At 42.2% G+C, this 25,125-nt stretch overlaps 2 protein-coding genes across 2 annotated transcripts in view; one reads left to right on the forward strand and one right to left on the reverse strand.

The window, feature by feature from the left end:
- Chrm5 (cholinergic receptor muscarinic 5) overlaps positions 1-25,125 on the reverse strand; it is a 48,330-nt gene that overhangs the window by 18,686 nt on the left and 4,519 nt on the right. The gene's annotated exons all lie outside the window — the stretch shown is intronic.
- Positions 654-25,125, forward strand: part of Aven (apoptosis and caspase activation inhibitor) — a 121,176-nt gene continuing 96,704 nt past the window's right edge. The window contains exons 1-2 of the mRNA XM_051144894.1: positions 654-662; positions 11,724-11,901. Coding sequence (XP_051000851.1) covers positions 654-662; positions 11,724-11,901 — 187 coding nt within the window. The remainder of the gene's footprint in view (positions 663-11,723; positions 11,902-25,125) is intronic.

Genomic DNA, 25,125 nt, shown 5'->3' on the forward strand with positions numbered 1-25,125 from the left:
CATAAAAGTCTCATTTCTCCCAATTACCATGTCTTTAAAAACACATTTATTTTGTTATTATGTGTATGTGTGTGAGTATATGCTGTGTGTGCTGGTGCCAATGGGGGCCAGGAGAGGGTGTCAGATGCCCTAGGGCTAGAGTTACAGGCACATGTGAGCTGCCTCACTTGGTGCCAGGAGCCGAGCTCAGGTCCTCTGCAAAAAGCATTATACGCTCTTAACCCTCTTAACCACTTAACCATCTCTTCAGGCCTACACTTACGTTAACCAATGTGTTTACCCAGGTGTGGTGGCACATGCTTGTAATCCCAGCACTCAGAAGGCTGAGGCAGGAGAATCATTAGTTTTTGTTCTGCCAAAACAAGAGCTTGTGTGCTGGTAGAACTTAACTCATCTTAGCTTTTCCAGCTTTATTCCTAGTGCTGTTTTTTTTTTTTTTTTTTTTTTTTTTTCCTTCCCCCTAACTTGACACAAGCTGGAGTCACTGGGAAAGAGGGAGCATCAGTTGAGAAATGCCTTCTATCAGATTGGCCTGTAGGCAAGTCTGTGCTACATTTTCTTAATGATTCATATGGGAGGGTCCAGCCCACTGTGTGTGGTGCCACCTGTAGGTGGTGATCCTGGGTCATATTAGAAGGTAGTGTGTGCAAGCCATGGCTATGGTAAGCAAGCAAGTCAGTAAGCAGGGTTCCTTCATGGTCTCTTTGGTTCCTGGTCGGCTTGAGTGCCTGCCTTGGCTTTCTTCATCCATTGCCCTTTCCTCCTCTGATTATTTTTGGCCATAGCCTCTATCACAGCAGTAGATAGCAAACTAGGGCTTCCCTCTTGAGTTTAGAATACAGTTTAAGTTCACAAGCCTCATAGTTAGAAGAAAGCAACACCAGAATTTTATTTGCATGTCCTCCCCGCCCCCAAAGATTATTTGGACATTTTTGGTGGGGATCGAGGGACTGTGGAATTAAGTGTGGCTTTGGGTTTCTGCAAAGCAGAGGTCAACAAGCTCAGACTTATGCAGAAAATGAGGCCGTGCAGCACTGGCTGGCACTGCTAACCCCACACTTGGGTATCCAGGCGTGCTGTACCATCGCTCAAATTCCAGGCCTTACCTACCCACCACCTTGATCCTGGGATTTGCATTTTGTCCTGCTGGATCAGGAGCTTTGAGGAAATCCACCTTTCTCTAATGCAAGGTGAAACCTTTCTCCTGTCCTCAGGCGTCTTTGCTGCCCTTTCTTTTAATTAAAAGATTTCCCTTCCTAATGTTGGAAGAGCTTCCTAAAGGTCACACTGGAAAAGAGCTGCAGAGGGGGGACATAGATCGCAGGGCTCTGTCCTGTTGTAGGAGAAATGGTCTCTTGAAATCCACAGAAAAGTGCCTTTTCTTACTTATTTGTTTATTTATTAATTAATTTATCAATTATTTATTTTATTGTGGCTCCAGTAGGGACGGAAAGGGTGTGGTTCTAATGTGTAGCCTTGATGCCATTCAGTTAAAGCTCAGGAGCAAGGGGAGAGGGGTATGTCAGGCAAGCACCCTCTGAACTCCAGGCCCCATGTGGCAGAAGTCAGCTTGAATAATGCGTGCATGAGCCTTCACACAAACAACATCTTTCCGTCGACTTACAAAATAGTTGCACTTGAACTCTCTGTGGCTTGTGCAGCAGTTGCTGTTGATTTCTATGGGCTTTGGGGCCCACTTCTAAGAGTTCTGTGAGCTCTTGCTTTTTTCTCTCATTAATGCCACGTGTAGATGCTCTGGCTGAAGAAATGATCCTGACACAAAACAAATGCAGCTAGCTCTCAGAACACACAGGTGTTTATGCACCTGCCACCAAAGGAGGGGAAACTGAAGAGGAGCTTCGCATGCTGAGAAGCCCAATCCTTTAAGCAGAGACGTCACATAATAGTAACAATGTGCTTCCTCATTTGGTAAGTGTGTGTATATGGCTGTCACCACATGAGTTAGGCCCTTGCAAGACGAGAATACTGGCAGATCCATTTTCTTTTTTGTGAAATGGCAAATGAAACAGCCTTTGCTGCCTCGATTGAGTGTGACCTTTGTCTAAGAAGACAGCTGAAGGAGTGTGTGACAGAGCTCAGTAAGAGAGGCAACTGGCATGTGAAGGCCAGCAGGTTAGTCCTTAGCAAAAGGAGAGAAACTGTTACGTAGATACTGTATTTGAATTTTGTGCAATTTGGTGTTAGTAATTTCACTTAACGACTTTTTGCCACAAGGGGAACATGAATATAATTTGATCAAGGATCCAAACGCTGTGGTGGACCAATCATGAAGACATCCAGCTGGGCGGGGGTGGCATATGCCTTTAATCTCAGCACTCAGGAGACAGGGGCAGACGATCTCTGAGTCCAGCCTGGTCTACTGAGTGAATTCTAGGGCAGCCAAGGCTACACAGAGAAACCCTGTCTCGAAACAAAACAAAACAACAAAGATACCAAGGACATCCGGTTACACAGCTTTGCCAGAGCAGGTGTCAGGGAAGGACAGCAAGACTTGTGGCTCTCTCTGAGCCCTGAGGGGCTGGTGAGGTCAGAGACCTTAAGCACACTTGTGGAGTTAAACTGTAGCAAGAATAGGCTGAGTGAACTGTAGCTCACATCTGTTTTATTTGCTTGCCTGCCTGCCTCCCTCCCTCCTTCCCTTCTATAACTTGCCAACAGTTGACTTCTGTTTTAGTTTGCTGTGGGTTTTTTTTTTTTTTTTTTTTTGATAATTCTCCTATGAGTGACTTGAATCTTGGCTGTTTCAATGATTGCTAGAAGGCCTCACTCTATAGCCACTGGTTAACCTTCAACTTACTGTGCAACCCAACCTGACCTTGAATTTGAAGTGATTCTTCTAGGTTTTTGAATGTTGGGATTATAGGAATGAACAACCACATATAGAGACTTTTTTTTTCCTCAGTGAAGAGAAATATTTGCACGTGAAGATATTTTATTCTGTTTCTGCCTATAAGACCTTGGACAAGCCCCTCCTCGACTCATTTCATTTCTAAAGTCCAACGGGAAATAAAGGGAATTTAATGGGAAATTGACGTTCTAAGAGAAACAGTATTGCTTTAGCCTAATTTCCATTTTGCCTTTTTATTGTAGAAGAAACTTGTAAAGCCACCAGTAGTAAATTCTCCTTTAAGAATAGAAAAGGAAGTGTGGCGTGGTGGCATATATTTATAATCCCAGCTCTCAGGAGAATTGCTGTTAAGTTTGAGGCCAGCCTAGGCAACATAGCAAGATTCTGTCTCAACAACAGCGCCCAACTCCTCCTGCCCCCAACATTACCCAGTAGTGAAGCTCCAATCAAATACACTGAAAAAAAAAATTAAGAATCCAGCCAAGCCAGGTGATGCAGGTTGGTAATCTTAACCACTCAGGGGGCTTAGGCCAGCGAATCACAAGTTCAAGGCTGCCTACGTTGAGTGAAACCCTGCCTGCCTCTAAAGGAAACTAGCTATAAGGTGGTAAGTACAGCCCAGCATTAGGGTACTGAGCTAGCATGAGGTTCAACCCTAACACGTAAAAAAAGTAAATAAATTAAAAAATTTAAACATTGCATGGCAGTGTTTATCTGTAAGCCCAGCACTTGAGAAGCCTGGGGCAGAAGGATCTGGAGTTTGGGGTCAGCCTGGGTTACCTAGTGAGACGCTGTCTCAACAATAATACTTTGTTGAAGCTGTTTTGTGCATTGACTGAAGTGTATCAACACAGACAAGAACTGCAAGAAGACATTGCGATTCTTATTTTGCAAGTTGCCAGGGAACCAAGTTTTTAAACTGTTGAAATTTAGGCTTTCTGAAGCCACTTACCTTGGTAATTGGCATCTTACTAGAACTGACAGTTACATGGCAACAGGGATGTTCTGTGAAGATTCTTAAGTGATAGATCTTTCAGAGCCACTGATGAGATGACACTGCCTTCAGGGGAGCTGCTCAGTGGTATTGAGCAGGGTGGGTGAATGACAGATGGCAGGACTGCTTTGCTTTGTTCCATCTCTCCGGAGAGACTTGAGCACTCCTTTTAGGCCTTTTTTAAATTATCAACAGGTACGTTGAGTGTTGGATTTGGAAAGGAGGTGGATTTAATTAAGGTAGGAAAAGTTTTATAGGGAAAAGACTTTAGAAAAGTAGTGGCTCAGAACTCTGAGTGTGAAAAAGAAACAAACTTTATATTATTATTAATATTATTAATTGAGATGTGGGGTTTACTGTGTTGCCTAGGTTGACCTTGAACCCTTGGACTCAAGCAGCTCTCTTGTCCTGGCTTCCTGAGTGTAAGCTTGCACCACCACACCATATCACGTGATATCACGCCACACCATACTGGTTTAAGAGCAAACCTTTTGTCTTTTGCAAAACTGATATTGTTTTAAAACAGAACTGACAATTGCCGGAGGAGGAAGGACTTCTAAACGTTTATTACAAACCTCATCCCTAATGTGCATCCATACAAGTACACAAAGACACTAGTGTTTAGCCAACAGAGCTACAGGCTTCATGAAGTTTGCTAGCTGGATCAAAACCTCTTTTAGAAATATTTTATAGGGCTAGGCGTGGTGGTGCATGCCTTTAATCTCAGCACTCGGGAGGCAGAGGCAGGTAGATTGCTGTGAGTTCAAGGCCAGCCTGGTCTACAAAGTGAGTCCAGGATAGTCAAGGCTACACAGAGAAACCCTGTCTGGAAAAAGCAAAACAAAACAAGAAATATTTTATAAAAGACTCAGGTTATACCTGTAGCATAGCCACAAATATCATGGAGATACTTTTGATTGAAGTGTGGCATGAAAGGGAGAAGGGGAACTTACAAGACTATAGACTACAGTATAGAGAAAGCACGTGCCAAAAAGTGGAGGAGCAGGAAGGAGATGCTTGAAGATAGGCCATAAGTGCCTTCTGTAGACTTATCTCGTTGGTTAGTGTAACATGATTTTTATGGATAGTGGCTATGTGAGTGTGGGGCCTTCTTTAAGAATAGGTTTTTATAGATATAGTAAGAAAAAAATGAGGTAATAAACTAAAATGGACTTTATCATGACTAGTTTTCTTAAAAGAGGATGGGACACATGTATGTATGCACACGTATGTATGAAAGCACATGTACCTTGTGTGTGTGTGTGTGTGTGTGTGTGTGTGTGTGTGAGAGAGAGAGAGAGAGAGAGAGAGAGAGAGAGAGAGAGAGAGAGAGAGAGAGAGAGAGAATGAGAGAGAGAATAGGATATGTCTATCAACCAACGAAGGCCAGGGTTTACTGGCAACTGGCAGAAGCCATGGAGCCACTGCTCCCCTAAAACCTCTCAAAATCTAGCCAGCACCTGCCTTTTAGATGCTCACTCCATACAACTGTGGGCAAGCATTTCTGTTTTAAGCTCCTAGTTGTTGAGACTTTGCCATGGAAGGTCTGGTGAAAAAAAAGTTTCATTTCCATTTCCACCTTTCCTCTTCTGCTCCTTCCTTTCCTTCCTTCCTTCCTTCCTTCCTTCCTTCCTTCCTTCCCTCCCTCCCTCCCTCCCTCCTTCCTTCCTTCCTTCCCTTCCTCCCTCCTTTCTTCCTTCCTTCCTTTCCTTCCTTCCTTCCTTCCTTCCTTCCTTCCTTCCCTTCCTCCCTCCTTTCTTCCTTCCTTCCTTTCTTCTTCCTTCCTTCCTTTTCTTTTTCTGGTCCTGGTATTATACTCAGGGTCTCTCACATGCCAGGTAAGTGTTCTGTCCCTGAGCTATACCCTAAGCTCTTTTTACTTCTAATTTTGAGACAGAGACCACAGGAGTCTTCCACTAGGCCCTGGTGTTTCTATTTGTTTTTGCAAGGTCTCTTACTATGTACCCAGGGTTGGCTAGTTTTGCCTCTTAAGCATTGGTATTACACACACACACACACACACACACACACACACACACACACACACACACCACTATTGCTTGTCTTGACTCCAAATGGATTTTCTTTTTAAAGATTTATTTATTTCTTATTTTATAAGTATTTGCATATGCCTGAGTGTATATGTGGTACATACACTATGTGGTGTACCATACATACATATGCAGGCGCTCACAGAGGCCACAAGAGGACCTTGAATTCCATGGAGTTACAGGTAGAGCTGCCTGTGGACACTGGAAGCCAAACCTCGGTCAGAGGAACCACGCCTGGATCCTCTGGAAGAGCAGTAAGTGCCATCTCTGCAGTCTCTCCAAGTAGATTTTTATTTCAGGAGCAGGTGCTGTTGTAACAATAATTTTAAAAGATAGAAGAGGCCATTGAACTGGGTTAATGGGTGATGGCTGGAAAAATTTGGGGGCACATATTAGGAGTCTGAATTACCTTGAGACTTTCACTGGAAACCTTAAGGATAATTCTGTGTGGGTCTAAGATAGAAAAGAGGGCATATTACCAGATGTTGGGCAGCAAGTGAGCCTGTTTAAAAGTGGCAGAGACCTTGACAAATTCTGGTCTCCTGGTTGTGTTTGTGTGTTAGTGTACAAAGAACTGCTGGTTCTACTATTCTGAGAATAAAAGAGTTGCCATGCCATTCTGTATTGGTGGAAATTTGATTAGACTTCTTTGTTCCTGAGTTGCTGGGATTGAAGGCATGTACCACCACACCCAGTTGATGGAGAGTTTTAGATTGTCTACCCTCCGTAGTTGTCCATTGAAGGATTTTCTTCATCTCCATTCTGTAGAGGAGGTGAAGTCAAATTGCCTCTTGCCTATTACTAGAAATGCATGTAAAACAGCACTCATGTCAGCTGAGGCCCTCCGTGTGTTCTAGTGGATTTTTGTTGTTGTTTGTATTGCCATTGGGCAGGATAATAGCTCTGTTGTACGTTGATTATAAGTCAACTAATTGGGTTTCTGTTACTTTATGAACACTGCAACCAGTGACTGGCATCCAGGTACATTGTATTAAAGTGAAAATTACCAGTTTAGCTTTGAAATGATGCCCATATAAAAACAACACCTTGTTTATGTAATACCATGTTTGCCAGTGTTCTCACTTGCAAAGGTGGTTTATTTCTTCTTTCTACTCTCCTCTGCTGGGGTCTCCTCTGGCCCTTGCATTTGGGTAGGAGCAATGAGAACTTGTTTGGTGACACCTCTAATTTGAGATTAGGGAGTCGTTCATCTGCAGGAGGCCAGCCTGTTATGAACACTCAATGACTATTGAATAGTGGTAATTGCAGTGGTAATTTCCAGATCTCCAGACTTTTGCTTCAGTGTCTGTTTTATTGCAGAAACAGTCTCTCAGGTGTTTGCTGCATTTTACATCAGAATCATTATCTTGCTTAGTACACACTTTGTCATGTGCTTTAGCTGCGTAGAGATTTCAGGCTAACTGGAGAAGCTTCTCTGAACTTACTCAATGGGACAATAAGAGAATATTGGGTCTTCCCATGCTAAACCTTGCTTAGTTTTAGTTAGAGTTTTAGCTCCCAAATTCCCCCTCAGACCCTGGTATTAGTCACTTATGTAGCAGATTTTACTTTCTAAATAACTTGAGTTAGCCAGCATCTTTGGATCTTCAGAATTTTACAGAGATGGCAGCCTCTAGGCTTCAGGCCACACTTGTAATCTCTAGATTTTAATATAAATGGACATTTTCTTTTATAATGAAGCTTATGATATTTGAGGGCTGAAAGAGATCTTGAATGGCAAATTTAGTCCATCCTTTTGGGAAACTTTATGCAGTTTCATTAAGGTGAGAATTATTGATTAACATGAATTTTGTTGTCAGAATGGTTGATGACCAAAGTAACATTACAGAAATGTCCAAAATAGAAATGAAGACACAGCTGTACTCTGGGTTGGTTAGGCCTGCCACTCTACCCTTCTGTTAGTACACTGTTAGTTGTGCAAGGGTGTCCATCTGTCTGCCAACTGAGGGACTGTAACAGTGTTCAGGGGACTGTGTATGGTGTATTTTAGTCAAGACATATTTGATTGAGCATTAGTAATGTTGGAAATTAAAAACAAATCTATAAGTAATTTAAGAAAAACAGGGAAGAAGCCAGAATATGAAGATGGACTCTTCTGCATGCTCCCTGGCCTGGCCTTGTCAATAAACTGACATATTATAAAGAGTACTTGTGCTGGCTTCCAATGATGTAGGACATGGAAACATAGAACACATAGAACACACTGGGGACTTGCTGTGAGAAACAAGCTGTAAAGAAATTTGTTTTGGAGGGGTGGGGCTAGAAGTAGTCTGACCTGGGTGTGGTGGGACATGCCTGTGATGCCAGCAATTGGGAGGCTGAGCCTACAAATTTGAGAACTCAAACTGTATAAGATTCTCTCAGAAGCAGAACAGAGCCAACCCTTCCAATAGTGTGTGCATGTATAGAAAACAAAATGTATTGAAATGGGGAGGTAGAGCACGCTGGCTTGATAAAATTGGTTACCAGAAATAAAATGTATAAATATAACCGAGGAATGAACTAGGAATATGTGTTATACTACTCTCTCGGTGATGAGTCGAGGAATCTTAATCCAGCAACATGGCTGCTCTGGCAAGGGATCACATCCAAAGACCTAGGTCTGTATTCTCTGGTTGCAGTATAGACACGCCTTTAGGACACACCTTTAATCCCTCTGGCTGGAATACTGATACCTTTAATCCCAAACACTAATGTCTAATTGAGGGACAAAGATTGATTGATTGATTGTTTTTTTGAGACAGGGTTTCTCTGTGTAGCCTTGGCTATTTTGGACTCACTTTGTGGACCATGCTGGCTTCGAAGTCACAGCGATACGCCTGCCTCTGACTTCCCTAGTGCTGGGACAGACAAAGAGAAATCAGAAAGATTTGACAGAATGAGTCAGAGATAGGATATGCTCAACTCTCATGAGAACAGACAGGAAAGAGGGGCTACTTAAGAGCAGCACAGAGTAGAATACAAGAGAGGATGGAGGAGAGTACAGTGCAGGAATACCATTTGGAGACAGTACAGTAGAGTTTGAGAGTGCATTCCAGTTCAGTGCAGTTTGGTGCAGTTCAATTGAGTGTAGTTGAGCTCATGCAGTTCAGTTCGTGGAGTTCAGAGGCAGTTTTTTCAGTTTTTTAAAAAAAAGATTTATTTATTTTTTATGTATACAGTGTTCTGTCTGCATGTACATCTGCAAGCCAGAAGAGGGCATCAGATCACATTATAGATGGTTGTGAGCCACCATGTGGTTACTGGGAATTAAACTCAGGACCTCTAGAAGAGCAGGTGGCTGCTCTTAACCACTTAGCCATCTCTCCAGCCTCTGAGTCAGTTTTTTAAAAAGCAGAGCAATTCAGTGAGAAGCCAGTTTAATCAGTCATCTTGGAGAGGAGTTTTGAGCAACAGCAGCTGAGTTGAACCAGCCAGTGAGAGTTCAGAAAGAACTGAAAAGAGTGAGCTTATTCAGCGGTAAATCTCAAAGGCTATAAACATTCTAAGCCTAGGTTAGCAGATGGAGGCTGAAAGCCGAAGCCTTCAAAGTCTGGGTTTACAGAAGATTAGTTTGTATGGACGCTAGAAGTTTCCAAGCCTAGGCTCTGGGATAGTTAGATAGAAATTTGAGGGCTCAGCCCCAGCCATGGATTTTTAAAGCTTGGGTGTGGCTCTCATCTCATCTCTTCTTCTGAGGAAATAAAAACTATATTTGCAGTGATGAGAAGGACGTTTTCTTTTCCTAAGTGGTACTGAGGATTTTAAATGTAGGTCTTTGTGTATACTATACTAAGATCCCAAATGTGGGTTTTAAAATTTATCTTAGTTTTTGTCTTCATCATTTTCTACAATGCAAATATCCTGTTTCTGTTTTAGTAAAGTGTTTAAAAAATACTTCAATTTACCAGGCGCATGCCTTTAATCCCAGCACTTGGGAGGCAGAGGCAGGCAAATTAGGCGAATTGCTGTGAGTTCGAGGCCAGCCTGGTCTACAAAGTGAGTCCAGGACAGCCAAGGCTACACAGAGAAGAAACCCTGTGTCAAAAAACCAAAACCAAACCAAACCAAACCAAACCAAACCAAACCAAACCAAACCAAACCAAATGACAACAAAAACACCTTTGATTCTTTGAGAATTCCACATAATGTATTTGATCATATTCATCTCTTGATTTTGACCCTTACGCCTGCCAGATCCTCCCCCACTTCCCTGGTTCTCTCCCCCAATCAGTGCTGCCATGCACTCCTGATAGGGTGGCCATCCAGAGGAGCATGGTGAGCCCACCATGAGGCATACCCTTAAACAAAACTGACTCTTCATCTCCACAAATCCATCACCTGTCCACAAGTCTTACTCTAGTCTAGGCTACGTCCAATTCATGGTGATGTTGGAATTACAAGTTCACATGTAGCTCTTGTGTATAAATGGTTGGCTTGAGTATATTTCACTAATTTTGTTTCCTTGATAAAGATATTGTAATCTTTTGGACACCGTATCAATGCACCCAACAGTAAATATTCTTAATGACATTATCAAATGTCTAGCATTGTGTATGCTCCTCTGCATTCCTTCAGCTGTTCTCATGATGAGTATTTCCTTTGGCTAGACTGTTTGGATCAGAGTACAGATATGTTCCCAACCTTACACTGTGAGTGAACCAATGAGACTGTAAGAGCTTCTATGCAGGGTAGGGTTGATGCACTGGGGATGGGACCTGGGACCTTCTGCTGCTGACACACCCCAGCCCATTAAGTCTGCTTAATTTATTTCTCTTCTCTCTTCTGCTACCATATGCTGTGTTGCGTCCCTTGGAACTGGAGTTATAGATGATTATGAACTGCCATGTGGGTATTGGGATTTGAACCCAAGTCTTTGGAACAGCAGGCAGTGCTCTTAACCACTGAGCCATTTTTCCAACCCTATTATATTTATTATTATTATTGCTCTCACATAATGTTCATATTATTCATCATAACGTACCTCACAAATGTTTTTTAATGAGAATGCAACTCAGAGGCATTCTTGGGCATCAGAAGAAAGCATGCTGAGACTGTAGGTTGTAAGAAATCCTATAGTATACTTAGAAAATGATGACTTAATTTTATTAAGGTAAATTGCGAGCCATTGAGAAAGCTTGGTGGGTAAAAGCTTTTACCACACAAGCTTGATGACCTGAGTCCAATCCCTAAAGCCCACAGCAAGGGAGAGAGTCAACCCCTGACCTCACTGTGTACTGATACTCACACCTTTTCCCTTCCCACAACCCCTCCCTTCCTCCCTCTCCCCCTACCCGTGTGTGTGTGTGTGTGTGTGTGTGTGTGTGTGTGTGTGTGTGTGTGTGTGTGTGTGTGTATGGTGGGCCATGGTACACACACCCACATATAGAGGCCAGAGAATAACTTGTTGATTTCCCCTTCCACCTTTATGTGGGATTCAGGGATGGAACTCGTGTCTCAGGCCTGTGTATCAAGTGCCATTTATCCTCCCACCTCTGAGCCATCTTGCCAGGTTCTGGTTCTAAAGTCTTGATAACCCTATAGCCTCAGTTATTTATACTAGATGAAACAGCCGTTTCTGTGGGAGTAGTTCAGGCAGAATGTACCCGATTTCCTTTCCATTACTTATTGGAAAGTCACGCTGAGATAATGCTCTGATATAGTGAGGGTCTCTGGAAATATTACTTAGGATCCCAGTCTTGTTTACAAAGTCACTTAGTGTCATACCTATGCACTGTTATTTTACTGTGAAGACTTCTCGAGTCGGGATTCCATTGCCTGCCTATTGATTTGCCTCTACTGATTGCAGGTGGAAGACAACAGTGATTCAGAGACCTGTGGAGAAGAGCATGATGAGCAAAGACATTTTTCTAGAAGAAAGATCGTCTCCAACTGGGATCGATATCAAGATACTGAAAAGGAAGCTGATGGTGAGAGTGGAGAATGCCAGCGAGGGACGGACTTCAGTGTCCTGCTGAGCTCTGCAGGTGTGTGTTCTAGTTGGTGCTTGCTGCTTAGCGCTGGGAAGACTGCACAGACATTTTGTTACCTTTGAAATTGCATTCAAATGTTCTATTGCGTGTGTGGGTGTGTGAATGCCTGTGTGCACTTGTGCCGTGACATGCATGTGGAGGTCTGAGGAACACCTGCAGGAGTTGGCTTTCTCATTCCGTCATGCGGGTCTTAGGGACAGAACTTAGTTGTCATGCTTGGCAGCAAGCACCCTTACACTCCGAGTTCTCCTGCTGGCCTGTGCCTATAGCTTTGAATGCCTGCACTAGAATAAGAGTAATAATTGACAAACCTGTTCTGAGAAGGAAATAATTCTCAGGATATTAAGTTGTGAGCGAGAAGCACACTATTGAGTCTGGTGCTGGGAACTGGTGCTGCATATTGCACAAATCCTTTAGGTGCTGGTGTGCAAATGCATTCTACTCTCACTGGTCAGGAACTCAAACCCTAAGAAATTTTACTGGTCAGCTCTCAGCTAAGTACTTTCGTTTGTTACCTGCACTTTGGGCAATTATAGTTCCATACTTTTTATTCAAGATAGGAGGAAGAAAATAGAGGGAAAATGGCTAGTTAATTCTTATCAGCTACTTGACTACACGATCTTGGAGAAAAAAATTGAACTAATGCAATTAAGTTAGCTTCTATTCTGAATGTGGGTTTAATGCAGCCAGTTGTTTGTTAATTATTTGAAGAGTATCTGGCCACAAGAGATACTGCATGAATTCAATTCAAGAGATACTGCTTGAATTCAATTGAAATTCTAGTCTAGCCCAGCAGACACACACATTGGCTTATGATTTTGGTTATTTCTTTTAGCATCTTATTTAGATAATTTAAAGGCAGGCACGTGGTTCAATCCTCTCTTATTTTTTTGGTAGCCTGCTTACTGCTTTTTTTCTCAGGGGTTGATTATCTCTGTCTTGGGAGATTTCAGTTGTCATGTCTTTGCTGTGTTCTTGTGTCTCTCCTCCACTCGCTGTTGATGTATAGGCTTCCTGCTGCAGCATGGTACTGAGAACAGCCGCCTGCCTTGTCATGCATGTCGCCGAGCAGCTTGTTGGTTATAGTTCATTCTCTGGTCATAAAATATGAAGAGTATCCTCCAGATACACAGTCTCTGCTCCTTAAAGCGCTTCTGATTTTTAGTACTGTTCTTTTAAAAATAAGTTAATATGCTAAATCATGGCAATTGCTTGGGCTAGGAATCAGTGGGAAAGGACTGTTGCGGCTTTATAGAGTGGCCAGAGAAGTTCTCACTGAGAAGATACCATTTGTCTAAAGTCCTGAGGAAGGTGAGGAATAAACTAGCTATATCCAGAAGAGTGTTCCCAGCAAAGCCAGCAAGTACAAAGGCTTTGAGGGAGGAGTGTTTATGGATGATCTCTAAGGAGGACTTCCTAGTACAGCTGTTAACCTGTGAGGACTGGTAACTAAGGACTAAGTTTCTGTCTCACTCGTTTGGTGTTTGCTTATGTTGATCTATTCACTCTGTTTTCCCGGGAAGTTAAAGATCCAGCAGTTCTCCCCTTGATGACTTGCCAGAAAGTTCCAGTATAGGTGCATGGACTATATTGATGAATTGCTCAGGAGTCTTTCAAATGGAAGCGACTCACCTATTGACTAGTAGTGAAAGGAATGCACAAAGAGAGTGACCCTCTCAGTGACAAAGAGAGTGACCCTCTCAGACATCATGTAGAGCAAAAGAAACGGTGCATACGTATGGGCGGTCTCAGTGTGGTTCTTGTTAAACACGGAGCCCAGGTGTGCTGGTGATCGGCTGTCATCCAGTGCCTGGGCGCCTGAGGTAGGTGGGTCACCAGTACAAGGCTAGTCTAGGCCACATAGTGAGACTGTATCTCAAAACATCAGACCCAAGAAAAGTTTAACTGTATTGTTTAGGAGGGGACAAGAGGGGCAATGGCTAGTTAGGGAGAGGCGGCACCAGGTGTGTGGGCCTGGACACTCCTGTGGTGTTTACAGTATTCTGCTTGCCTAGATGACGCCTACCCTGGTTCAATAAGTTTATTACTTAAGAGTAAGTTTAATAATGATGAATAAAGTAATTATTCTTTAAATTGTCTATGTATATATTCTCCATTTTTAAATTTTACAAGGCCCCCTAGAGAAGACTCCTGTAGAACTCACCATCTTATGTACACAGGTACTAGCTATGGCTTGAAGTATCTACGTGGGATGGTGTGTGGTTTGTTCTACCTGGTGCTCCTTTTGGCAGGACTGTGGGTCTGCAGGTGTTGCTCTTTCTGTCAGAACTGAAACCAGATCAGCAGGCCACTAGCTCTTGTTTTAAACAGTGTTCTTCTAACCCTGAGCAATATTTTTAAGAATTTGCACTGTCTGTGCCCTTTAAGATGTCACTGATTGCCAGAATTTGTATGTGTTGACAGTGTGAGCACAATACCCAGGGTAAGACTGAAGATAAATGTGGAAGAAAATAAATAGGTGGGAGTGTGTCAGCTCTGTTATTTTAGTGAAAATAGGAAAATGATGTGATTTGGCCATAGAGTTATTTATATGTGTATTTTCACTTGAAGCCTTTACATATCTTTTTCAGTGCAACTGTAGAAATTGTTGGAGAGCAGTTATAGATTTAATGATATTTGGTTTCTCCACTCCGTGTCATCAATTTAGACTGAAAGGGAAAAGAAGATAGTCATGCTAGTAGCTTGCGCTCCTAAACCTCGAGCCATTCTTTCCACCGAGCAGTGGAGTGAATGGTCTCACCCGATCCTCCCCGCCCCTGCCTTTTTACATAGCATGTAGTTTCTACTAAAACAGTTTCATCTTGCAAAGGCAGTTTAGTAAGGCATCTGTTGGTGTGTGGGTAATCTGAAAAAACAAAACAAGGAGAAGTAGACATTTAACTTTAAAGTTAGCTCAATGACAAAACAACTTTTCTTATATCGGAGTACAGAAGCAGGCCCCATCTGATTTCCTCTTTTAAACCCCAGAAGACAAGAGCAGCTGAAGACTTAGAACTTGTTTGCAACACTGCTGGTCCCCAGAGTCACTTGTTTTCTGCTGCTGTGATGCAGGTTCCTGAGTGTTTGCTGGTCCAGCTGCATCCTTTGCTCCATCACAATCAGCCTTTGCTTCCTTGCCCTGAAACTGTGTTTAGTGGACCTCATTTCCTTTTCTCTTCTTTGTCTTTGTGACCTTTTGGTTCCTATTTGCTTAGGGATCCTGTAGATGTCTGTGAGTTTCTTCACTGCTTCCTTTTGCACCTCTGCTCCCAATATTTCCATTGGTTCTTTGTTCCTCCCTTCAGGTTACCATCACGGGCCTTTTCAGCTTTATTTAGTGCTTCACAAGTTTTGTTTTTTAAATTAAATTAAATTAAATTAAATTTTTTGAGACAGGGTTTCTCTGTGTAGCCTTGGCTGTCCTGGACTCACTTTGTAGACCAGGCTGGCCTCAAACTCACCGTGATCCACCTGCCTCTGTCTCCCAAGTGTTGGGATTTAAAAACGTGTGCCGCCACCTCCTGGCACTTTTTTTTTTTTTAAATTAAATAGAATTATTTCCTCTTTGCTAAAGCCTGTCCTTTTTTACTCTTCCATGCAAGTATGTGCATATTTTTGTGGATCATGTGTGGCTTGGTCATCTTAAGTCACCCAGCAGTTTCACCAGGTAGCCAGTCTGGAGATTTCAGGTCTGCTCCTCGGCACTTCTGTTCTTTTTGTCCTTGCCTTTTGATTTGTTTTGTTTTTCTTAATTCCCTTAAAAAAAAAGTGATCTTGAAAACTATTAGGAGGTTGGTCAGGGCTAACTAAGGCTCAAGTTTCTATAAGTTTTTCTTTTCTTCTTCCTTCCTTCTTTTTTTTTTTTACAGATTCAGTACCTTAAATACCATAAATTGAGACCTAATCTGAATGCCTTCTGCTTGACTTTATCCTCTAGTATTTCATGGGTTATTAAGGTGTACCTGTTGGATCTGTTTACATTTTGTTCTTAATGGTCACTAATGGTCTAATAGACAGTTTATGTCTCAACAGAGAGGTTTGTTTGGAACCTGTTTTTAGTTTTATCTTCATTTATTTACAGAAGTGCTGTCTAGTTTGCTCAACACTGCTACTGTTATATTGAAGTCTGTAATACAGACTTTAAAAAGGTTTACTTTATTGGTATTTTATGTGTATTGGTGTTTTGCCTGCATGCAGGTATGTGCGCCACATACATGAAGTACCTGCAGAGGCCAGAAAAAGGTGTCAGATGCCCTGGAAATGGAGTTCCAGATGGTTGTGAGCATCCATGTAGGTGCTGGGAACTGAACCCAGGTCCTGTGCTAGAGCAGCCAGTGCTCCTAAGCCCTGAGCCATGTCTCAAGCCTCTAAAAATGTTTTTATGATATCTACTAATTTATTATGTGCCACTGGGGTGTGCACACCCATGAGCATGTGGAGGCCAGAGAACAACTTGGAGTCGATTTTCTCCTTACACCGTCTGAATCCCAGGGCTAAACTCAGGCCTTCAGACCTGGTGGCAAAATAGCTTTACTTCCTGAACTGTTGTGCCAGCCCTAAGCTTGTGCGTTTATCATTATATCCTGACATACCCAGCTTTCACCCACTTTGATCTGTTCCTTTTCCTAGATTATGCCCTGATAAAGTAAAGTCACCAAAACAGTACTCGGATTTCTTGGTACATTTTTTCCTCTAAACCAGCTATTGTTTTCACTCTCACCATTTTTGGCAATTGTGCTTCTTTCTTGTCCCAGTCCCCTGAGCAATGTCACAGAATCAATGGCTGTGACTGCACAGTCTTTAAGTTCTTTTTCAGGTTGAGTGCTATTTTATTTAGATTGTTTCTATTTCTAGTAAGAGAAAATTAACAAGTATTTTTAGAGTTGGTTTATATTCCAGATAATCTTCAGGTTGACAGATGTCTACTTAGTCATCAACACCCAGCACCTTCTTTTCAATTGCTCTGCCTGGCTACAATACCTGCTGGTCTTAGTCACTGTTCTATTGTTGTGATGAGACTCCTTGACCAAGGCAACTCTTACTAAAAAACAAACAGACAAACAAACAAACAGCCCATTTAACTGAAGCTTGTTTACACTTTCAGAGGCCTGATCTCTCTTATCATTATGAGGGGGAACATGGCAGAGGAAAGGGGGAGGCTTTTAAAACCTTAAAGCCCACCCCTAGTGACACCCCTCCTCCAACAAAGATTAAGGCCATACTCCTGTCCTTATTGCCTTTAAAAAGACCACCACGGGGGCTGAGGAAATGGCTCAGCTTACAATAGTAAGTAGCATTTGAAAACACTAAACAACTTTTTGAGAACAGAAAGGCTGGGTACTCTGAATTTTCAGGAAATGTTCAATAATAGGAACTCAAGAAATAACCAGAGAATCAGTTATCTCTGAGGAGTCTTCTCTTTCTAGACCAAAATGTCTACAATTCTCTGAACAGTAGCAGGCCAAGGAAGCCCAGGTGTGTCACAAACCTAACTCCCATAGCATTTCCATCGTGGAGACAAACATCACAATGTAGCAATTTGCAACTCTATGCAGTTAATTTGTTATGCAAGATTATTCATACTGTCACGATTCATTGCAAATTTTTATAAAGATTAAGCTCTTTATATAAACACTGAGCCATCTTACCAGCCAGAAATTATTATTTCTCACTATTTGTTTCATTTAAAGTGAAAAATCTGGGAAATGTGGATTTATTTCAGCCTTGACTTGGATTATTATGACAGAGGCATTCTGGAGCTTCAATACAAAATGAATTTTCCTTCACTGCTGGTAATTATTAACTCAAGCAAAAAGATAATTATGTGTTATAAGCCATGCATGCCAAAAGTCAAGCGAAATTCATCTGCTTCCTATTTTTTTTTTGGAAAATTGATAAGATGCCACCTTTCTTACTGTTTTTCACATTGCTTCTTAGCTTTCATACTCAATTATCTCCCCCTGGCAATTTTGAGAGATGCTTAAGAGGCGTTGCTGCCAAGGCCTGACAGTGTGCAGCTACAATGTGTGTAGCTGCACCCAAGCTCTCTGAGACTACAGGTGCTGCCAAGGCCTGACAGTGTGCAGCTACAATGTGTGTAGCTGCACCCAAGCTCTCTGTGGCTACAGGTGCTGCCAAGGCCTGACAGTGTGCAGCTACAATGTGTGTAGCTGCACCCAAGCTCTCTGTGGCTACAGGTGCTGCCAAGGCCTGACAGTGTGCAGCTACAGTGTGTGTAGCTGCACCCAAGCTCTCTGTGGCTACAGGTGGCCACAGTAGCTTCCAGCTTGGTTCCTTTTTTTTTTTTTTTTCCCTCTTCTCTTGGTGTTTTTTGAGAAAGGCTCTCTTGGTGTAGCCCTGGTAGTCCTGACACTCACTATGTAGTATCCTCCTGCCCCTTCTGCGTCCTGGCATTAAATGTGCTCCATCATGCCTGGTTCCCTTTTTAGATGAGAAGGTACTGATTTTCAAAGCATTTCTGAACTCTAGGTTGTTGGAATCCTTTTGATTGAAGGCTTTCATCCTGTCATTTGTTTTTAAAGATTTATTTATTTTTTATGTATACAGCGTTCTGCCTGCATGTAATGACTACAGGCCCGAAGAGGGCACACGATCTCATTGTAGATGGTTGTGAGCCATCATGTGGTTTCTGGGAACCTTTGGAAGAGCAGGCAGTGCTCTCAACTTCTGAGCCATCTCTCCAGCCCCATCATGCCATTTTTTTTTTTTTTTTAAGATGAGCTAGATCTGAGTACTATGTATATGCCTAGTGTCCATGGAGGCCAGAAAAGGGCACCAGATTCTTTGAAATTGGAGTCACAGATGGGTACATACTTCCACATAGGTGCTAGGAACCGAACCTGGGTTCTCTGGAAGAGCAGCTGGTGCTCTTACTGCTGAGCCATCAATCTCTCCAGCCCATAGGTTTCTTGACTACCTGTTGTGATGTTCAGACTTCCCCATGACCGTTTGTGCTTTGTGTACTCTCAGGGTGCTTCTCCTAGGAGTTCTTCTCCATATGTTAAATATTCAGTGTGTGCTCCTGCTGCCTGTAGCCAGAGGTTGTTGCATGATATTACCTCTGGAGTGTGGCTGTGTGGAGCCACATGAGAACATCCTTCTGTAAGTGATGTCACAGGTATGGGGAAACCACTTAGTGCAGGCTGTCTTAGTTTAGGCTCATTAAGTTAAGGCATTCTCAATGGAATGATCTTGGAAGTTATGCTGTTAACAGAACAATATGAAATCCAATCTGTGTGGGAGTGCGGGTGCCTGTCAGCTAAACACGATAGCTTCTAAATAAGAATTTGCTGCTGCTGTAGCTTAAATGCATTTTAGCTGAACATGTTTATTGCTGTCTACCTCATCTTTGCTCCCCCTGGCTGCTGTGAGCCACACTAGTTTACTGTGAGATTATTTTGAAAAGCAGCATTGATTCAGGTAGGAAGCCTACATCTTCATTTTCATCCTTATGCTTGTTTTTCTTTGGAGTTTGGGATCATAGTGAAAAACTGAGTTGAATTTAGTTTTGAAAACTAGAGAATAGAGAGTTAAGAAGCATCATCATATGGTGGGTTCATAGCTAGAGAAGCAATTGCTCTGAATGGAATCTTTTGGTACCACTCTTTGGCCTCTTGTATCTCCCCTGCTCTTCTGTTAAGTAGGCAGAAGAAATAGCAGATGAAAGATGTGCCAGTGCATAAGCTGGTCCTCTTGAGCACTGAGTGGCTGCTCCTTCCTGCCTGTGCCCTCTGAGATCTCTGAGGGGGTCAGGATGCTTTTGTTGTGTGAAGTCCATGTGTTTTGAGCCTTTGGTACCTCTTCCCTCATTCTTCAAAGAGTCACAGAGTATTCATCTCATACACAATCTTAGCCATCTTTTTGCCTAAATGTTCATTTGTTTAGATTGGAGAACTGACATTTATATAGGTTGCTGTTTAACCCAGGGCCATGCAGGTGGTTGTGGGCGATAAGATGCTCAAAGAAGATTTTTTTTTCTTTGTAGCTTCACAGACGGTGCAGTTTTTATATGGCAGCAGACACCCATTTGAACTTGAGTCCTGTGTAGTTTTATCCTTTGTTGTGAGCTATAAAAATTCTGTAAGCACATATATACATCCATGCATATAATCACATAGTTTTGTTTTATTTTATTTTCTGAGACAGTTTTACTTTGTAGCCCAGGCTGGACTGGAATTCACTATGCAGTCTAGGCTACACTAGAACTTGAAGTAATTCTTTTGCCTTGACCTCTCAAATATTTGTATTGCTGGTATGACCAATTATGTTTTTCTTTTCAGAGTTCCATTTTTTTTCAAACTAATTTATCCAGTATAGGTTTCGTTTCCACTTTAAAAAATGCTCTTTTGTTTTTTTTAAAACAGGCCACTGAGAGTCCTATGCCTATGTTAGATTTATCCTAGGCCACAGTAGGAGCATGCTCAGAGGGAGCTCAGGAAATCCTGCCGGTACACGAGTGTCACCTCTTCACAATGGCCTCCTTCATTGGCCTCTTTATAGTTTCAAATCGGAATAGTGGGTTTGAAAGACTCCTTTCTAATATGAATGTGCATGTGTTACAGAGAGGACTAAGTGGCCTCAGGATCCCATCGTGGAAATGTGGTACACACGAGGATTTAGGAGTAAATCTTGGTAGAAGTTGGCAAAGACTTTCAAAACTCAAAGTTTCGCAGACATGGATATAGAGCGTCTCTGAGGAGACAAGTAAGCATGCCATAGTTTCAAAATGCCCCAAAAGAGAGAGAGGGTGTCAGCTGTGCTCCTTGTGGCCCTGAGGTAGGATGAGCAATTTGAAAGCTAAGCATGCTGACCTGGCCTCCTAACAGACAATGAGGATGTGCACGCTGGACTGTGTTGTGATGCGTGGTGTCTAAGGGAGGAGGTGATGAGCAATGGAGGATTTTGTCTTCACATGCTTGAAAGTGTGGATCAGGTGGAGGTGGCTCAGGCAATGGTCACCTTTCAGGACATCCGCAGCGCTGTTTCCTGAAGGAAACTCCTGGTCTTATGCCCATTGTTGAGCTTTTGTGCTCCCTTGAGTTGAAGCTGTGGTGTCTCTGTTCAAGTTGTTTCTTAAAAGGGTAGAAGGTGGGTTTTCTGAGTGCCAAGAGGGAACAGATGGATGCTTTCTACTTTGTTCTCCTGAGAACTCACCTGAGCCCACAGTTATTTTTTCAGTAGAGTATTAGCCATGTCATAAACAGCTGGTACTGTTGTGACCATGAACATAGATATTTTTATGAATACATATTGATTTAATAATGGACTTTATTTGGTATTTTCATATATACATATAAATGTATTTTGATTGTATTCACCACCCCCATTATCTTCTCCTGTCCCCCTTCTCTCACTGATTGCTTTTTCTAATTAGTCTCCTTTATACTTTCATGAGTTTTCTTCTTCCCTCCCTCCCTTTCTTCCTTCCTTCCTCCCTTACTTTCTTCCTTCCCTCCCTCCCTCCTTCCTTCCTTCCTGTATTCTTTCATTTCTTTTCTTGTGTGTGTGTGTGTGTGTGTGTGTGTGTGTGTGTGTGTGTGTGTGTGTGTGTCCTAAGGGGTTTAATTAGTGTTGCTAAGAGGAGCAAGGGTGAAGGGTTATTTAGAGCAACACTTTACAAGCGGCTATATCTCTAAAGAAAATGTTTCCCCTGACTCAGCAGTCACTAACTACCCATAGATCCTCAGGGAAGAGTGGCCTCATGAACATCATCCCCACTAGATACCACTAACTACCTGTAACTATTCAGACATGGATGTGACTTTTGTTTTGTTTTTTGAGATGGGGTCTGATGTCAGCCTGTAGCTGACTAAGATCTAGCACGAGCTGCATGTCCTGATCCTCCAGCTTCTTAAACCTCCGGAGTGTCTAGGATCTCAGGAGTGTCTAGGATCTCAGGTGTGTCTAGGATCTCAGGTGTGTCTAGGATCTCAGGAGTGTCTAGGATCTCAGGAGTGTCTAGGATCTCAGGAGTGTCTAGGATCTCAGGAGTGTCTAGGATCTCAGGTGTGTCTAGGATCTCAGGAGTGTCTAGGATCTCAGGAGTGTCTAGGATCTCAGGAGTGTCTAGGATCTCAGGTGTGTCTAGGATCTCAGGAGTGTCTAGGATCTCAGGTGTGTCTAGGATCTCAGGAGTGTTGTTACCTGGGTGTCCACTGCTTTATTTTGAGAAAGGTTCTCTCAGTGGGCTGGAGCTCACCAATTAAACTAGGCTGTCTAGCCAATAAGCCCCAGGGATTGTCCTCTGTTGCCCCCTCAGTGTCTCACAGGCGAGTGCCATCATGTCAGGCATTTAAAAAAAAATGTTAATGTGGGTGTAGGGATTGAATTAAGTTTTTCCAGCAAGCACTTTACTGACTGAACCGTCTCCTTGGCCAGGGAAACTATCTTTGACATGATGACAACTCCTTAGTGGATGGAGTAGTGCTGGAGAAGCCGGGGCAGAGATGAGCACAGTGTCACATCGTAGTAGGCCAATGTAGAATGCTCTTTCCCCTGCGAGGTCAGATTTCTGTTTTTTTTGGACAATATTTCATATAGCGCAAGGGTTTGGGTTTTACAACCAAGAGTAACCTTGAACTTCTTATCTTCCCATTTGTATATCCTTTGTGCTGGGCTTACAGGTGTGGACCACCGTTCCTTGCTGATGGGCTAGCGGCAGATACTGGGGTTCAAACACAGGATACTGTGCATAGGCAAGAACTCACTATGTAGCCCTGGCTGACTCTGCTTCCTATGTACGGGAATTACCCCCACCCCCCACGTCTGTTTAAAGTTAATTTTATCTACTATAATGTGCTACAATATTTAGTTACAGTGACGCTCAGGTTTAAGTGCTCAGGCTTGGTCTTACTACCTTCATAGTTAGGAAAGTTACAGAGCCCACGATAAAATGACTGGCAAAATGTTAAGGAAAGAGTATTTGGAAGGGTGTTGCTTATCAGAATTTCCAACCATTCTCTCTTGATTTCTCATACTGTATTCTGAAACATTTTATGGCAAAAGCTCACTGTTTCATTTCTATGCTTGACTATAACTTACTGAGATTTTTGTTTATTTTATTTACTTCAAGCGTATTTAACCCAGCCCAAATTATAGCTATCTAAAATAAACTTGTAATCATTTGAATCCTAGGTTTTGGTTGCTTGATCATTGTTGAGGCAACAGAATAACCATCTGACAGTGCTGGTTTGCAGGCTGTGTCCTCTTAGGCTGGAAAATAATAATGATTCAGAGGACTCATATGAGGAAGTGTCCACTAGTCTTAGGCAATATCTATTTGGAATAAAAACCATATACAATAGAGAGTACCTTTGTGAATCCTCTAGATGGCAGAACAATTACAATGTATATACTCTGGGAAGTACCCAGAAAGAACAGGGGAGAGATGGTAAACAAACAAACAAAAAAACCAAACCAAACCAAACCAAACTAAACAACAACAACAAAAAAACCCCAAAAACCAATAGTAGACTATAGCTTTTCTATTGCAGAAGATGTAGTTTTGTATGCTTTCCCTATTTACGTTTGATCTAAGATCTTTCTTGAATGTAACTGCTAAAATACAGTATGACAAAACTCAAAATCTTGAGCTGTGTATACAGACATCAAACTACAGACTTGGTGAAGACCACATATCCAATCACTTCTTTACTGCAGCTGATTCTACCCCAGCACCCAGGGATGAGTTCTGTAGCAATACCAGCTTTTGCTTGCCTTCAGTTTCATCACAGCACAGGGCTTTGCCACTGCCCTTACTTACACAGAAACCACCATTGTTGGAATAGACTTAACTGACGTGAAATCCTGAGGTTCTTGTGATGCTGTGGCTCACAAACTCAGAAAGATTTGACTTAGGTACTTGAGCAAAGTCTAAATGTTAAAGGGAAAAGGAAAAGAAATATAAGATTTTGAGGCTGTCATTTTTTTCTGCTCTCACCATCCGATAGCTGATTTTACTATCTCTTCAGTTTCTGTATTTTGTTTTATTTCACTTCATTTTATATGTATGCATATTTTGCCTGCATTTGTGTCTGTGCACTGCATTTGCTCCTGGTGCCGTAGGAGGCCAGGAGAGGGCAGGATCCCCAGGAGAGGGCAGAGAGTTGTAATCCACCACGTGGATGCTGGATATGGAACCCTGGTCCTCTGGAAGAGCAGCAGGTGCTCAGCCTTCTCTGTAGCTCTATTTCTTCAGTTTCTGTGCAAACTGTTTGCCCACACTTTCCTGTAATCACCTTTTAAACAACAAAACCAAACGAAATCTTTGGGACTATTGATGTTCTGGATCTCAACATAGGGTGGAAAAATGTGATTTCCATATGTCAAGTAGAACAGAAATATAAGGGACAAATATGCTATGTTAATTTTTCATTTGCTAATATCATGACTTCCTTAATGGGTATGACTTCTACATCTACATAGCTTTTATTTCAGGACATGTACTCTGAAAGGCATCACACTGAGACCTCGCTATGATTGAACTATTTGTCCTGTTACCAGCGAAGGGCTGAAGTGTAGTTAGGACCACTGTTCTTCTGCCCATTCTTGAGATTGTAGCAGAATATAGTATGCTCATTGAGCACATCCACTGATTAACTAGGTCTGAACATACTTGAAAATAAGCAGTGAATATGATCATTAAATTATTCTTATGACAATCAGCCATGAATAATGCAGTTTCATAGACGAGACAAACATACACTTTCAGTGATACCCAACAAAGTGCTATAGCAGAAGCAGTGTCAAAGTGCTTAGGAAGTTTTTAGGCATGATGGCTTTTCTGTAGGTATTACAAGTTCCCCCAAAATTACTACAGCTAGAAAACTGCCCTTGTGATAGTATGCAAGAGATGAGCGATTGTTAGAGGGGTGCCCTGATTCAAACTAAAACTTTAACTGTGCACCAGCCAGCTTCTTTGGATTCTTGTTCCAGAAAGTTCAAGGTTTACGTTGGAGTAACTGAACTGGACATCACCTCTTGCTTCGCTCTTTCAAGAGCTCAGAATTCGATGTCATGTGTCTACAGTGATAAGTAGGAAGGCCCACGTGGTCGATTACAACAACAGCATGGCATGGTATGACAAGGCCTTCAGAGCGTCTTCTGATTGATCTGGACTCTTGGATTATTTGACTAATATTTCATGTTATGTGACAAGTAGAGGATGTCAGGATTGTCCAACAACTCTTCAATAATACA

Source organism: Acomys russatus, chromosome 4 (assembly GCF_903995435.1).
Source record: "Acomys russatus chromosome 4, mAcoRus1.1, whole genome shotgun sequence".
NCBI classification, from domain to species: domain Eukaryota; kingdom Metazoa; phylum Chordata; class Mammalia; order Rodentia; family Muridae; genus Acomys; species Acomys russatus.